The sequence below is a fragment of the Bos indicus x Bos taurus genome, chromosome 3, assembly GCF_003369695.1.
Source record: "Bos indicus x Bos taurus breed Angus x Brahman F1 hybrid chromosome 3, Bos_hybrid_MaternalHap_v2.0, whole genome shotgun sequence".
NCBI classification, from domain to species: Eukaryota; Metazoa; Chordata; class Mammalia; order Artiodactyla; family Bovidae; genus Bos; species Bos indicus x Bos taurus.
In genome coordinates, this window is record NC_040078.1 from 100,188,195 (window position 1) to 100,204,731 (window position 16,537).

Here is a 16,537-nt window from a genome sequence, read left to right on the forward strand (position 1 = left end):
TTCACAGAATTATGATGAATTATGACAAGCTGAAATCACGTCTGGGTGAGATTCATGATAGCAAAATGCGTCTTGAACAGGATTTGAAGAAACAAGCTTTGGATAACCGAGAAATAGATAAAAAAATGAATAGTATCAAACCTGACCTGATCCAGCTGCGCAAGATCCGAGATCAGCACCTTGTGTGAGTATTCTGGGCCTGTGGGGAGGACACCCTGGCACCACCTGATCCTGCTGCACGAGAGACATTAGAGGTAGAAGAAGAGATTTGTAATTGAGACCTGGCCAGCGGGACTGTAAGAATTTAGGAGAGTGGTCCTGTTAGTAGTAGGGTGTTACAGTCAACTAAAGTCAAGCGTGTGGGACCGATCAGGAGGTAGGGCTGTAATCCATACAAATGAACAGTGATGGAGCTTAAAAAGTGCAGATTAATTAAAGTTTGCCTAAAACACAAAACCCAGAATCTTTGGTTACCTAGAAAAACCGTAGAAATAGAAATTACCCCTGACAGGCAAGGAAACTAAAAGTGGGAACCTGCAAGTAAGTATACAGAATAGTCCATTGAAGAGTTTTTATTTTTAAGGGAAAAATTCTCTATTTAAGTAATAGAAATATGTGCGTGGATTTATCTCTGGGCTTTCTATTTTGTTCCATTGATCTATATTTCTGTCTTTGTGCCAGTACCATACTGTCTTGATAACGGTGGCTTTGTAGTAGAGCCTGAAGTCAGGTAGGTTGATTCCTCCAGTTCCATTTTTCTTTCTCAAGATCGCTTTGGCTATTCGAGGTTTTTTGTATTTCCATACAAATTGTGAAATTATTTGTTCTAGCTCTGTGAAGAATACTGTTGGTAGCTTGATAGGGATTGCATTGAATCTATAAATTGCTCTCGGTAGTATACTCATTTTCACTATATTGATTCTTCCAATCCATGAACATGGTATATTTCTCCATCTATTAGTGTCCTCTTTGATTTCTTTCACCAGTGTTTTATAGTTTTCTATATATAGGTCTTTGGTTTCTTTAGGTAGATATATTCCTAAGTATTTTATTCTTTCCATTGCAATGGTGAATGGAATTTTTTCCTTAATTTCTCTTTCTGTTTTCTCATTATTAGTGTATAGGAATGCAAGGGATTTCTGTGTGTTGATTTTACATCCTGCAACTTTACTATAGTCATTGATTATTTCTAGTAATTTTCTGGTGGAGTCTTTAGGGTTTTCTATGTAGAGGATCATGTCATCTGCAAATAGTGAGAGTTTTACTTCTTCTTTTCCAATTTGGATTCCTTTTATTTCTTTTTCTGCTCTGATTGCTGTGGCCAAAACTTCCAAAACTATGTTGAATAGTAATGGTGAAAGTGGGCACCCTTGTCTTGTTCCTGACTTTAGAGGAAATGCTTTCAATTTTTCACCATTGAGGATAATGTTTGTTGTGGGTTTGTCATATATAGCTTTTATTATGTTGAGGTATGTTCCTTCTATTCTTGCTTTCTGGAGAGTTTTTATCATAAATGGATGTTGAATTTTGTCAAAGGCTTTCTCTGCATCTATTGAGATAATCATATGGTTTTTATTTTTCAATTTGTTAATGTGGTGTATTACATTGATTGATTTGCGGATATTGAAGAATCCTTGCATCCCTGGGATAAAGCCCACTTGGTCATGGTGTATGATCTTTTTAATGTGTTGTTGGATTCTGATTGCTAGAATTTTGTTAAGGATTTTTGCATCTATGTTCATCAGTGATATTGGCCTGTAGTTTTCTTTTTTTGTGGGATCTTTGTCAGGTTTTGGTATTAGGGTGATGGTGGCCTCATAGAATGAGTTTGGAAGTTTACCTTCCTCTGCAATTTTTTGGAAGAGTTTGAGCAGGATAGGTGTTAGCTCTTCTCTAAATTTTTGGTAGAATTCAGCTGTGAAGCGGTCTGGACCTGGGCTCTTGTTTGCTGGAAGATTTTTGATTACAGTTTCAATTTCCGTGTTTGTGATGGGTCTGTTAAGATTTTCTATTTCTTCCTGGTCGAGTTTTGGAAAGTTGTACTTTTCTAAGAATTTGTCCATTTCTTCCATGTTGTTCATTTTATTGGCATATAATTGTTGATAGTAGTCTCTTATGATCCTTTGTATTTCTGTGTTGTCTGTTGTGATCTCTCCATTTTCGTTTCTAATTTTATTGATTTGATTTTTCTCCCTTTGTTTCTTGATGAGTCTGGCTAATGGTTTGTCAATTTTATTTATCCTTTCAAAGAACCAGCTTTTGGTTTTGTTGATTTTTGCTATGGTCTCTTTTGTTTCTTTTGCATTTATTTCTGCTCTAATTTTTAAGATTTCTTTCCTTATCTTTGCTTATTTCTTTCCTTATCTTTCCTTATCTTTGACAAAGGAGGCAAGAATATACAATGGATTAAAGACAATCTCTTTAACAAGTGGTGCTGGGAAATCTGCTCAACCACTTGTAAAAGAATGAAACTAGAACACTTTCTAACACCATACACTAAAATAAACTCAAAATGGATTAAAGATCTAAACGTAAGACCAGAAACTATAAAACTCCTAGAGGAGAACATAGGCAAAACACTCTCTGACATACATCACAGCAGGATCCTCTATGACCCACCTCCCAGAATATTGGAAATAAAAGCAAAAATAAACAAATGGGACCTAATTAACCTTAAAAGCTTCTGCACATCAAAGGAAACTATTAGCAAGGTGAAAAGACAGCCTTCAGAATGGGAGAAAATAATAGCAAATGAAGCAACTGACAAACAACTAATCTCAAAAATATACAAGCAACTCGTACAGCTCAACTCCAGAAAAATAAATGACCCAATCAAAAAATGGGCCAAAGAACTAAATAGACATTTCTCCAAAGAAGACATACAGACGGCTAACAAACACATGAAAAGATGCTCAACATCACTCATTATCAGAGAAATGCAAATCAAAACCACAATGAGGTACCATTTCACGCCAGTCAGAATGGCTGCGATCCAAAAGTCTACAAATAATAAATGCTGGAGAGGGTGTGGAGAAAAGGGAACCCTCTTACACTGTTGGTGGGAATGCAAACTAGTACAGCCACTATGGAGAACAGTGTGGAGATACCTTAAAAAACTGGAAATAGAACTGCCTTAGGATCCAGCAATCCCACTGCTGGGCATACACACTGAGGAAACCAGAAGGGAAAGAGACACGTGTACCCCAATATTCATCGCAGCACTATTTATAATAGCCAGGACATGGAAGCAACCTAGATGTCCATCAGCAGATGAATGGATAAGCAAGCTGTGGTACATATACACAATGGAGTATTACTCAGCCATTAAAAAGAATATATTTGAATCAGTTCTAATGAGATGGATGAAACTGGAGCCTATTATACAGAGTGAAGTAAGCCAGAAGGAAAAACATCAATACAGTATACTAACGCATATATATGGAATTTAGAAAGATGGTAACAATAACCCGGTGTACGAGACAGCAAAAGAGACACTGATGTATAGAACAGTCTTATGGACTCTGTGGGAGAGGGAGAGGGTGGGAAGATTTGGGTGAATGACATTGAAACACGTAAAATATCATGTAAGAAACGAGATGCCAGTCCAGGTTCGATGCACGGTACTGGATGCTTGGGGCTAGAGCACTGGGATGACCCAGAGGGATGGTATGGGGAGGGAGGAGGGTCCAGGATGGGGAACACATGTATACCTGTGGCGGATTCATTTTGATATTTGGCAAAACTAATACAATTATATAAAGTTTAAAAATAAAATAAAATTTAAAAAATAATAAAAAAATAATAAAAACAAAAAATAAAAAAAAAGTAATAGAAATATTTGAAAGCACTTATGAAAAATGGCACACCTGAGGAGTGATGGAATGTTATATGATTTAGCTAGATTGGCACCCCACTCCAGTACTTTTGCCTAGAAAATCCCATGGACGGAGGAGCCTGGGAGGCTGCAGCCCATGGGGTTGCTAGAGTTGGACACGACTGAGCGACTTCACTTTCACTTTTCACTTTCATGCATTGGAGAAGGAAATGGCAACCCACTCCAGTGTTCTTGCCTGGAGAATCCCAGGGACGGGGGAGCCTGATGGGCTGCTATCTATGGGGTCGCACAGAGTTGGACACGACTGAAGCGAGTTAGCAGCAGCAGCAGCAGGGATATTATCTAAGTATAGATGGAAAGATATATTATCAGAACAAGATATATCAATTAGATTTTTAGGCTGGATGACTGCTTCATAGAAGGACATAATCAGTGAGAAAGAAAAATGTATTAGGTTTAGTTCTAGGTAATGAATAGACTGTTTTGTAATATGTTTATGGGTGACTTTCACGCATGTAACACAGTTCAAACTCCTTGGCAGGAGGAGACAAAGTAAAGACCTCTGACTGGGTTTTCTATAGACTTCAGGGTTTCTTTGTGTGAGAAGGAGGGAGGGGATAAAATACAAGTTTCAAGGTTGGAACATTGGCTGTTGAGTTTTTGGAGAGGAAAGTTGAAGGTGATTGTTTCGGAAGCAAACAATTACTGAGTAGTTTTTAATAACATTCCTCTCTAGAGATCTTTCAGTTTGCTACTGTGGCCAAAGAGTCAAGCAAGCACACAAGCATATAGAAGAGCTTTGGAAGCAAGGCCAGGAGGTGGCTTTGTATACAAGCAGGGTGTGTCTGCTCTTGGAATATTTATATGGTTCTGGTCACATGATGAAGCTAAAGAAAAGCCCCAGAAGGCTGTGCCATGGACCAAAGGAATGAATGGAAGCATTTCTTTGCCCTGGAAAGTGATGAGATACTGAGAAACCTACCATTTCTAGGTGCATGACTAAGTATGGCAAACTAGACCTTGAAAATTCGTTTAACAAGTTCTGTAAGCTAAATATAAAATAGAATTTAGGTACTATCATGGGTGATAAGCCATGACCTACTTATATCCTGCTAGAATGTTTAGGGAGACACAGAAACCATTACCTCTTTTGGAACCATTGCTTCAGGGAGAACAGTCCAGTGTCCATACTCCATGCTTTGATGTTTCTACCAAAGACAACACTAGGATTGATGGGCTTGATCTGCTCTAACACTGAAATTGTATAGTCAGTCCTGGAAGAGACTGGTTGTACTGCTACCTGATACTGAATACGACCTCTCTTTGGTCCTGTTTTGAAGTTGGAACAGGTTGGAATTCTGCAGCACCTAAGAAGAGACTGTCATTAGTTCATCAAGTCCCCTATGCGTGTGGCCATTTCTCTGACTTCTTGCTATATATATAGCCCATAAGGACTTTTTGAGATTTTTCTTCTGCTGAGATTCCAGTGTACTGTTTCTAGAATATTCTTGAATGCCTAAATCAGGATTTCATTTCTTAAATATAAAATAAGTCAGTTCAGTTCAATCACTCAGTCATGTCCGACTCTGCGACCCCATGAACTGCTGCACACCAGGCCTCCTTGTCCATCACCAATTCCTGGAGCCTACACAAACTCATGTCCATTGAGTCAGTGATGCCATCCAACCATCTCATCCTCTGTCGTCCCCTTCTCCTCCTGCCCTCAATCTTTCCCAGCATCACGGTCTTTTCAGATGGGTTAGCTCTTCTCATCAGGTGGCCAAAGTATTTGAGTTTCAGCTTCAACATCAGTCCTTCCAATGAACACCCAGGACTGATCTCCTTTAGGGTGGACTGGTTGGATCTCCTTGCAGTCCAAGGGACTCTCAAGAGTCTTCTCCAACAACACAGCTCAAAAGCATCAATTCTTCGATGCTCAGCTTTCTTTACAGTCCAACTCTCACATCCATACATGACCACTGGAAAAACCATAACCTTGACTAGACAGACCTTTGTTGGCAAAGTAATGTCTCTGCTTTTTAATATGCTGTCTAGGTTGGTTATAACTTTCCCTCCAAGGAGTAAGCGTCTTTTAATTTCATGGCTGCAGTCACCATCTGCAGTGGTTTTGGAGCCCCCAAAAATAAAGTCAGCCACTGTTTCCCCATCTATTACCCATGAAGTGATGGGACTGCATGTCATGATCTTAGTTTTCTGAATGTTGAGTTTTAAGCCAACTTTTTCACTCTCCTCTTTAACTCTCATCAAGAGGCTCTTTAGTTCCTCTTCGCTTTCTGCCATAATGGTGGTGTCATCTGCATATCTGAGGTTATTGATATTTCTCCCAGCAATCTTGATTCCAGCTTGTGCTTCATCCAGCCCAACATTTCTCATGATGTACTCTGCACATAAGTTAAATAAGCAGGGTGGCAATATACAGCCTTGATGTACTCCTTTCCCAATTTGGAACCAGTCTGTTGTTCCATGTCCAGTTCTAACTGTTGCTTCTTGACCTGCATACAGATTTCTCAGGAGGCAGATCAGGTGGTCTGGTATTCCCATCTCTTTCAGAATTTTCCACAGTTTATTGTGATCCACACAGTCAAAGGCTTTGGCATAGTCAATAAAGCAGAAATAGATGTTTTTCTGGAACTCTTTTGCTTTTTCCATGATCCAGCAGATGTTTTCAGTTTGATCTCTGGTTCCTCTGCCTTTTCTAAAACCAGCTTGAACATCAGGAAGTTCACGGTTCACATATTGCTGAAGCCTGGCTTGGAGAATTTTGAGCATTACTTTACTAGCGTGTGAGATAAGTGCAATTGTGCGGTAGTTTGAGCATTCTTTGGCATTGCCTTTCTTTGGGATGGGAATGAAAACTGACCTTTTCCAGTCCTGTGGCCACTGCTGAGTTTTCCACGTTTGCTGGCATATTGAGTGCAGCACTTTCACAGCATCATCTTTTAGGATTTGAAATAGCTCAACTGGAATTCCATCACCTCCACTAGCTTTGTTCATAGTGATGCTTCCTAAGGCCCACTTGACTTCACATTCCAGGATCTGGATCCAGGTGAGTAATCACACCATCATGATTATCTGGGTTGTAAAGATCTTTTTTGTACAGTTCTTCTGTATATTCTTGCTGCCTTTTCTTAATGTCTTCTGCTCTGTCAGGTCCATACCATTTCTGTCCTTTATTGAGCCCATCTTTTCTTGAAGTGTTCCCTTGGTATCTCTAATTTTCTTGAAGAGATCTCTAGTCTTTCCCATTCTATTGTTTTCCTCTATTTCTTTGCATTGATCGCTGAGGAAGGCTTTCTTATCTCTCCTGCTGTTCTTTAGAAAAAAATATTTCTTAAATATAAAAGCCTTTATTTATTTTAATTTTATTTTTGCCTGTGCCATCCGTGGCTTGCAGGATCTTGGTTCCCCAATCAGGGATTGAAGCCAGGCCCATGACAACGAAAGTGCCAAGTCCTAACCACTGAACCACCAGGGAATTTCTGAAAAACCTTTAAAATTCCTTTTTTATAAAAGGGGTTCATTTGCAATTCTTTTCCATTAGGAGTTAGTTTTCATGATTATTGCTTCCTTTTCCTGGTTTTCGTAAACCTAAATTCATAAATTCAAAATAAAGAATAACTTGCCATGGTACAGCTCCGTCTAACTTGACTGACAAACTATGATCACTGCCATCCTAGAGCAGCCTCTGTGTAGCACGTCAGTCCATCCACAGCAGTGCCCTAACTCGCACTGTTATCAAACATCAGATGGTCATTAGCAGCTGATCTTATTTTTAAAAGCTGGTAGAAACAGCTGATCAGATAGATGGTAAGATATTAGAGACTAGAAAGATTTCAGGAGAGTGAAACTATGATCCAGATTGAATATCATAAAACTTAATTTGAATAAATATCATCTTACACATAGCTCCAAAGTCAACTTCCCAAATATAAAATTAGAGAGGCGAGATGGGGCAGCAGTGTGTATAAGGAATTCTGAAGGATATTACCATGCCAATAATTGTTAAGTTAAGGTACAGATTGTGACTACAAAAGTTAGTTTAATCTTACCTTAAAATGTATCCTAAATAAGCCATCCTCTTATGCTGTGCAAACAGTCCTTGAGTACAGGAAACCGTCTCTTTATCAGAGGATCATAGGTTCTGGGAAAAAAGTCCATTTGTTAATCCATTTCATTGAGTGTGCTGGAATTTTCCATCTGCCTTCACAATTTCTACTCTTCTTTTTCTACCCTGCTTTGTGCCTAAGAAAGCGGATCTCTCTGCCCTCTGGCTTCTCATTAGCTTTGGCCATTTGAAGGCACTGGCAGGAGATAAGAGGGCAGAAGGAAAGGAAAGTAAGAATATTTTATATTCTAACTTCTTCCCCTTGTGATCCCTATGAGATGGCTGTGTCCTCATTTTGTACCAAAGGTGGCACTCCCCAAATGGTCCTCTCTGGGTTCAGGTCACTGCTCTCTACAGCTGATTCTTCAATTCCAGGATACCTTGGCCTCACACTATTGCTAGCCCCAGGGAGTTTCTCTAAAACATCTCCAGGCCTTTGTAAATAGTCAACTCTCCTAGCTACCAGTTTGACTGTGCCTTATCCTTCTAGCTAAGACCCTAACTGATAAAAACTAAGTGAGATGTCATAGTACATAGTAAACAAAATTATAGTTTGATTAGAGATTTTAAGTTGAAAATGAAACTGAATGTAAAGAGAATAAGTTCATCTTATACGCACTGAATTTATGTTATAACTTCAACTTTATATCTTTTATAGAATAAACAAACAAAAAAGGACCACATAATTAGTAACAGAATGCTAATTGGATGTTAGGTCTTTGATGCTTTGTTCAGGTTTTGTCTCTAGAATGTATTGTTTTATACGTGATAAGGAAAATAAGGAAAAGTGTAGAGAGTGACTGGTGGACTGCCTTAGTTGGGACAATTAGGGTTGTCCTCTGAATGAACAGGGATGTGGTTGGGGGATGATGATGAATGAAAGAGTTTTTATACTCAAGTTTTAGGCCATTGTCCATCTCAGTGAAGCTAAATGAAATGGTTTATATCATTTTACATCTAAAATGTTGGTATATTTTAAAATACTGTGATGAAGTAAATTTGTATTAATTACTCAGATTGCTACCCTGAATTTCTTGTGGCTTGCTTTGGGTGTAAAAATAGACCTTGAAATTCTGTTTTAGAATTTTAAACTCAATGTATTAACAGTAGGCCATGGAGGAATTGCATCCTGTGGCTCAGTGGAGATTGCAAATGTGACACATGCTCACCTAACTAACGATTTCAAAAACAGCTGTCCAATGGTGTTTGAGTGCAAGGATGTGTGTGCTTGTGGTGTGATAAAACCTTCTAGAAAAGGAAAGTGAAAAATGAGGGACATGCCTAATTTCAAGTAGCTTTCTGTTTCTGCCTTTTTGCTGAAAGTTGAAGGAAAAGTAATAGAGAAACTATTAATTTTAGGGAAATCTCTAGCCATTCTTAGTGGGACTGGGGAAAGCAAGCTCTTGGGCCTGGATGTTTGGTTGGCTTGGATGTGTTTCCTTTGCACCAATGCCGACACTGGTGTCTTTCTTTGGGCAGGTGGCTCAATCACAAAGGAGTGAGACAGAAGCGCCTAAATGCCTGGCTGGGAATCAAGAATGAGGATGCTGATGAGTAAGTTCTCACTGTACCTTTCCGTCAGAGGGCTTTGTTGCCAGTGTAAGACATGGGCCTTTTAATGCTTGCTGAGTTGCTTGAGCAAATGTCCTCTCTGTTATTTGAGGACATTTGAATCAAGGACTTTGCACCTCTTTAAATTGATTTGCTTCATGAGTATGCTATAGGCACTTGAGTTCACAGACCTGCCAAACCATGTGAAACCTGGATACTTAAGCATCGCTCATTTAGACAGTCAGAAGTCAGAGTCTTGGATGAGACACGTGAATTTTGTGCTTTCTGCGTGATAGCAAATAATGAAATTTTTTTTAATCTTAGTTTTTGAAATTATTTTTCAAAAATCCAACTACTTGCAATTCTACTTTGTTATTTTGTGGTTAAGATTTAGGAGAGAGTTTTATTCGTGAATTTGCTTTTAGATATAAGTAAACTGATTGTTAGAATAATATTTTAACATTTAATTTTTAGGACCTATTTTATCAATGAGGAAGATGAAAACCTGCCCCATTATGATGAGAAAACCTGGTTTGTTGAGGATATCAACCGAGTACAAGCAGAGGACTTGCTCTATGGGAAACCTGACGGTGCATTCTTAATCCGTGAGAGTAGCAAGAAAGGATGTTATGCTTGCTCTGTGGTGTAAGTCTTCTCTGGGGATATAACCTTTTCACAACTTCTACATTGATTAATAGAAAGTCAACCACTCATAAAGTTCAGATCAAATTAGTTGAAGTATGGTAAAATGAGTAACCATGGCTTAGACCTTTAATATTTGTACAAAGAAAAGTTAGTTGCTTTAGGAGATATATAATCTGAAATTATTTGGGGGATTTTAATTTAAATGGTAAGCAGGGTAGGCCCTGCAGTTGTTCGTTGTTGGATTTCAGGTATCTGAAAAATAATTGGAGATTTTTCAATTGAAAAGATCACTTAATTCTTTAGTAGTCTCCTGCATGCCTAACTTGGCTTTCGTTGTCAGATTATGAAGACTTGATTGAATAGAACTGTTTTTACTTCAGAAGAAAAACTGTCTTAAGTTTTGTACTTAAATAGTATTGTGTTGAGTTAGTGATAGAAAATGTTGGATGTTTTCTTATGACTGTTTGGAAAAGCTTATTTTCCTTTTAATGGAAAGTGAAATTCTAGGGACAACTAACTATGCCTTAGTCAGATTTTGCTGTTATATATAAATACATATTTATAAAATATATATAATATATATTTATATATTATGTATAGCATATATATATAAAACAGTTGCCTTTTTAAGGAATATATATATATATATGTATTTTTTATGCTATTAATATGTTTTCATTGACAATGACCAATACCTAGAGAGGAGGTATAGTATGATGGTCATGAGAGAAGCTTTGGGATCAGATATACAGGATTCAAATCCTGACTCTACTACTTAAACATACATGTGACCTAGGGTAAATTACTTAACTTTTCTTTTCCTAGTTTCTTTATAAAATAAGCATAATAGTAATATCTACTTAAGGGTTTTTAAACTATCACATGAGTTAATATATGTGATATAATATGCTTTGATCAGTGCTGGAACATTTTAAGTAAATGTTGTTTACTAGTATTATTATGATGATGCTTCTGCTGGACAGGCTAGAAGGCAAGCAAGGATCACAAATGATCTGAGGACAAAGTGGTGAGGCTAGACAAAAGACACTTGTATTAACAGAGTGCTTTACATGATCATCTTATCCTTAGCAATCTATCTCTGTCATGTGGAGTTTGAATCTGGCTTTACCTGGTTTCAAAACCCACATTTTTTTTTTTTTTTTTTGGCACCACACTTTCTTCATTTCACAGTTAAATGTCCAGGATAAATGAAATCACCGTGACATAGTTATCACCAGTAGTCTGTGTGCATGAGGAACTGAGTCTGGTGGAGAAAGGGTTGGGAGATTCTGTGGAAGAGATGGTGTTGAGCTGGACGTGGAAAGGATGAATAGTGGGGTGTCTGTGGGCAAAATGTAAGGGAGGTATTCGATTAGTGTTATCCCTGGATAGAGCTATGTGAAACATTTCATTACTTTGTGATCTGGGCTCAGATCCTCAAGTTATCTGAGTGGAAATGGCAGGAAAAGATGGCTCTTGTGGGATCTGAGATCTGTAAGAACGATAAAAAGAAGACAGTAAGCTCAGTGCATCAGCCCCTCACCCTTATCCAGGTCCCTGGGTGGCAGCCTTGTGGGTTAAGGACTTGGCTGGTGGAAGGTGCTGTTCAGCAGCTTGGGTAGTTCCTGAGAAACCAGGGAGCAGCTTGAGTATCTTGGGGAGTGGTATTATTTTTCCCTTCCCTTTAGCCATAGACTTGACCAGTAGTGTGGATTTCTGTTGCCTATGAAAACCAGCTTCAGTCATATATCATATTGGGGTTCACCTTGGGGGACATTGGAAGCAAAAGAGTCTGGCATCACAGACTTCCACTTGTTTGCCAGCCACTGCAGCTATAGAAAGCCTGCTTATAGTGATTTTTCAATTTACTTAGGACTAGGTTAAGGACTTGCTTAACTCTACAGCCTTCTCAGGCTAGAGACCTGTAGCCAACAATGAATGTGTTTATGTTAGGTAGTGAGCAGTTGTGATCCTTACATTGTTATTGCCATTTGGCATAAGAAATTTGATTAGGGATAGAACATATAGATCAACCAGGAAACAGAAGACTTGAACAACTCTATAAAACAACTAGACATAGGTAGTGCTAGTGGTAAAGATCCAGCCTGCTAATGCAGGAGATGTAAGACATGTGGATTTGATCCCTGGGTCGGGAAGATCCCCTGGAGAAAGAAATAGCAACCTGCTCTAGTATTCTTGCCTGGAAAATTCCATGGACAGAGGAACCTGGTGGACTACAGTCCATGGGGTCACAAACAGCTGGGCACGATTGAACTCACCCACACACACACAGAGACATCTTTAGAACACTCCACCTAACAACAGCAGAACACAACATTTTTCTCAAGTGCGCATGAAACATTATCCAGGCTAGACCACACTTTAGACCACAAGTCTCAATAAATAGGGTTGAAATCATACAAAATATGTTGTCTATAACCACAATGGAAAGAAATTAGAAATAAAAAATAAGGAAATTTGGGAAATTCACAGAATGGACAATAAATAACATATTCCTAAATAACCAATAGATTAAAAAAAGAAAACAAGGGAAATTAGAAAATACTTTGAGTTAAAAGAGAAACACAGAATAGCGAAACTTATCTAATACAGCTAAAGCAGTGCTAAGAGGGAAATTTATAACTTAAGCTCTCAAATCAATAACCTACCTTCTTCTACCTTAAGAAACTGAAAAAAGAAGAGCAAACTAAACCCAAACAAGCAGAAGGAAGGGAATAATAAAGATTAGAACAGAAATAAATAAAATAGAGAATAGAAAATAATTGAGGAAATCAATGAAACTGGAAGATGGGATGATGGGATGAATAAAATTGATAACCTCTTTTCTAGTGGTCATGTACAGATGTGAGAGCTGGACTATAAAGAAGGCTGAGCACCAAAGAATTGATGCTTTTGAATTGTGGCGCTGGAAAAGACTCTCTAGAGTCCCTTGGACAGCAAGGAGATCAAACCAGTCAATCCTAAAGGAAATCAATCCTGAATATTCAGTGGAAGGACTGATGCTGAAGCTGAAGCTCCAATACTTTGGCCACCTGATGCAAAGAGCTGACTCATTGGAAAAGACCCTGATGCTGGGAAAGATTGAAGGCAAAAGAAGAAGGTGGCAGAGGATGAAATGAACCAACTCAGTAGACACGAGTTTGAGCAAACCAACTCAATGCACATGAATTTGAGCAAAGTCCAGGAGATAGTGAAGGACAGAGGAACCTGTAATGCTGCATTCCATAGGGTCGCAAAGAGTTGGACATGACTTAACGACTGAACAACAACAAAGCTAAACTCTCACACACACATACAGGGGAGAGAGAGAAGACACAAATTAGTAAAATCAGGGTGAAAGAGGGGACACTCGTTGTAGTCCTTACAGAGATTAAAAAAAAATAATGATGGAATGCTACAAATAATTATATGCTAACAAATTAAACAACCTAGATGAAAGAGACAAATGCCTGGAAGCACACAGACTACCAAAACTGACTTAACAGGAAGTAGAAAATCTGAATAGAACTATAATAAGTAAAGAAATTGAATTACTAATTTAAAAAACTATCCACAAAGAAAACCCCAGGTCTAGTAAGTTTTACTGGTGAATTCTACCAAACATTATAAAAAGAATTAATACAGTTCTTTCACAGACTTTTCCAAAAAATTGGAGCAAATACGTCACAGTTCGTTTAATGAGGGCATATTCCTTATGAATATAGACATAAAAATCTTTAACTAAACAGTAGCAAAGCAACTCCAGCAGCATATAAGAAGGATCATAAACCATGACTGAGTAGAATTCATCTTAGGAATGCCAGTTGATTCAACATTAAAAAATCAGTGTAAATAAACCATATAAATAGATTAAGGACAAAAATCAACTGACAAAAATCTACTAATTATTTCAGTAGATTCAGAAGAAGTATTTTTACACTGTTATTTGTTAAAACACACTGAAAAAAGTAGAGATAGGCGGGCATTTCTCAACCTGATAAAGGACATGAAAAACCGACAGCTGACATCATACTTAGTGGTAAAAAACTGAGTACTTTTAAGAGCAGGAAGAGACTAAGGATGTCTTTTCTCACCACTTCTAATTATTGTACAGAAAATTCTAGCTGAGACATTTAGGCAAGAAAAAGAAAAGGCATCCAGATTAGAAAGGAAGAAGTAAACTATTAGAACTAATAAATGCATTCAGCAGGGTTCAGGTTAAAAGATTAGAAAACAAAAATTAGTTGTATTTATGTATACTAGCAGTGAACAACCTGAAAATGAAATGAAAACATACTATTTGTAATAGCATAAAAATGATAAAATGCCTAGGTTTAAAGTGTAAGAGCTGTACAGTGAAAACTATGAAACATCATTGAAACAACTTAAAAAAAATTCTAAATAAGTGGGAAAACATCCCATGTTCATAGATGGCAGTACTTTCCAAATTGATCTGTGTGTTCGGTATAATCCCCATAAACAGTACCAGCTGGCTTTGTACAGAAATGACAAGCTGATCTTAAAATTGATATGATAATACAAGGGATCCAGAGCAGCTAAAATAATCCTGAAGGAACAAGAAAGAGTTGAAGTACATCTCCCAATTTTAAAACTTAACTACAAAGTTGTAGTAATTAAAATTGTGAAGTACTAACATAAGATAGAAGTTATGACCAACCTAGACAGCATGTTAAAAATCAGAGACATTACTTTTCCAACAAAGGTCCATCTAGTCAAGGCTATAGTTTTTCCAGTAGTCATGTATGGATGTGAGAGTTGGACTGTGAAGAAGGCTGAGCACCGAAGAATTGATGCTTTTGAGCTGTGGTGTTGGAGAAGACTCTTGAGAGTCACTTGGACTGCAAGGAGACCCAACCAGTCCATCCTAAAGGTATCAGTCCTGAATGTTCATTGGAAGGACTGATGTTGAAGTTGAAACTCAATACTTTGGCCCTCTGATGCAAAGAACTGACTCATTTGAAAAGACCCTGATGCTGGGAAAGATTGAGGGCAGGAGGAGAAGGGGATGACAGAGGATGAGATGGTTGCATGGCATCACTGACTCAATGGACATGGGTTTGGGTGGACTCTGGGAGTTGGTGATGGACAGGAAGGCCTGGCGTGCTGTTCTTCATGGGGTTGCAAAGAGTTGGACATGACTGAGCAACTGAACTGAATTAAACTGAACTGAACTGAGGGCTTCCCTGATAGCTCTGCTGGTAAAGAATCCTGCAATGCAGGAGATCCGGGTTCGATCCCTGAGTTGGGAATATTACCTGGAGAAGAAAATGGCAACCCACTCCAGTATTCTTGCCTGGAGAATTTCATGGACAGGGGAGCCTTGGCAGTCTACAATCCATGGGGTTGCAAAGAGTCAGACACAACTGAGTAAGTAAGCACAGCACAACATAAGATTAAACATGTGAATCAATGAATAGAAATGACAGCCAAGAGATAACCCTCTACAGTTATGGTCAGTTTGTTTTCAACAAGGTTCTCAAAACAATTCAAAGGGGGAAAAAATAGTCATTTCAACACACGGTGCTGGGATAGCAAGTGAGCCACGTGCAAAAGAATGAATTTGGACCCCCAGTTCATGCCACATACAAAATCTAACTCAAAATGTGTCATATAACTAAAAGTAAGGGCTAAAAGATAAAACACTTAGGAGGGAATAGGCAGAAATCTTTCACTTTGGAATGGCCAGTGGTCTCTTACACATCAAAAGCACGAGGGACAAAAAGATGAATTGGACTTCCCCACAATTAAAGACTGTCTGCATCAAAGGGCACTATCGGGAAAGTGGAAAGACAACCCACAGAATGGGAGAAAATATTTGCAAATCATACATCTAATCAACTAGTATCTAATACGTAAAGAACTCTTAATAAAAAGACATACTGCCCCAGTTTAAAAATGGGCAACAGCAAATAGACATTTCTTTAAAGAAGATATAAAGATGGTTAATAAACATATGAAAAGATGCTCAACATTATTAGTCATTAGGGAGCTGTAAATCAAAACTACAATGAGATACCACGTAACTATAATCAAAAAGATGGACAATAACAAATGTTGACAGGGATGTGGAGAAAGCTGCTGGCAGGAATTTAAAGTGGTGCAACACTTCAGAAAACAGCTTGGCAGTTCCTCAAAAGGTTTAACTTTCTTTGTCAGGCAGGGTGGGGGTACATGCCACGTGGCTTGTGGGATGTTAGTTCCCCAACGAGGGATTGAGCCCGGGGCCATGTCAGTGAAAGCAAGGAGTCCTTGCCACTGGACTGCTGGGGAATTCCCAAAAAGTTTATTTCATTTTTGATTCAACAGTTCCCCTGTTAGGTAGGTATACATCTAAGAGGACTGAAAACATGTGTCCATAC

General features: G+C 38.3%; 1 protein-coding gene across 2 annotated transcripts in view; it reads left to right on the plus strand.

Moving 5' to 3' along the window:
- Positions 1-16,537, plus strand: part of PIK3R3 (phosphoinositide-3-kinase regulatory subunit 3) — a 104,993-nt gene that overhangs the window by 84,008 nt on the left and 4,448 nt on the right. For both annotated transcript variants that reach the window (XM_027537396.1, XM_027537397.1), the window contains exons 7-9: positions 8-184; positions 9,441-9,515; positions 9,987-10,157. In XM_027537396.1, coding sequence (XP_027393197.1) covers positions 8-184; positions 9,441-9,515; positions 9,987-10,157 — 423 coding nt within the window. The remainder of the gene's footprint in view (positions 1-7; positions 185-9,440; positions 9,516-9,986; positions 10,158-16,537) is intronic.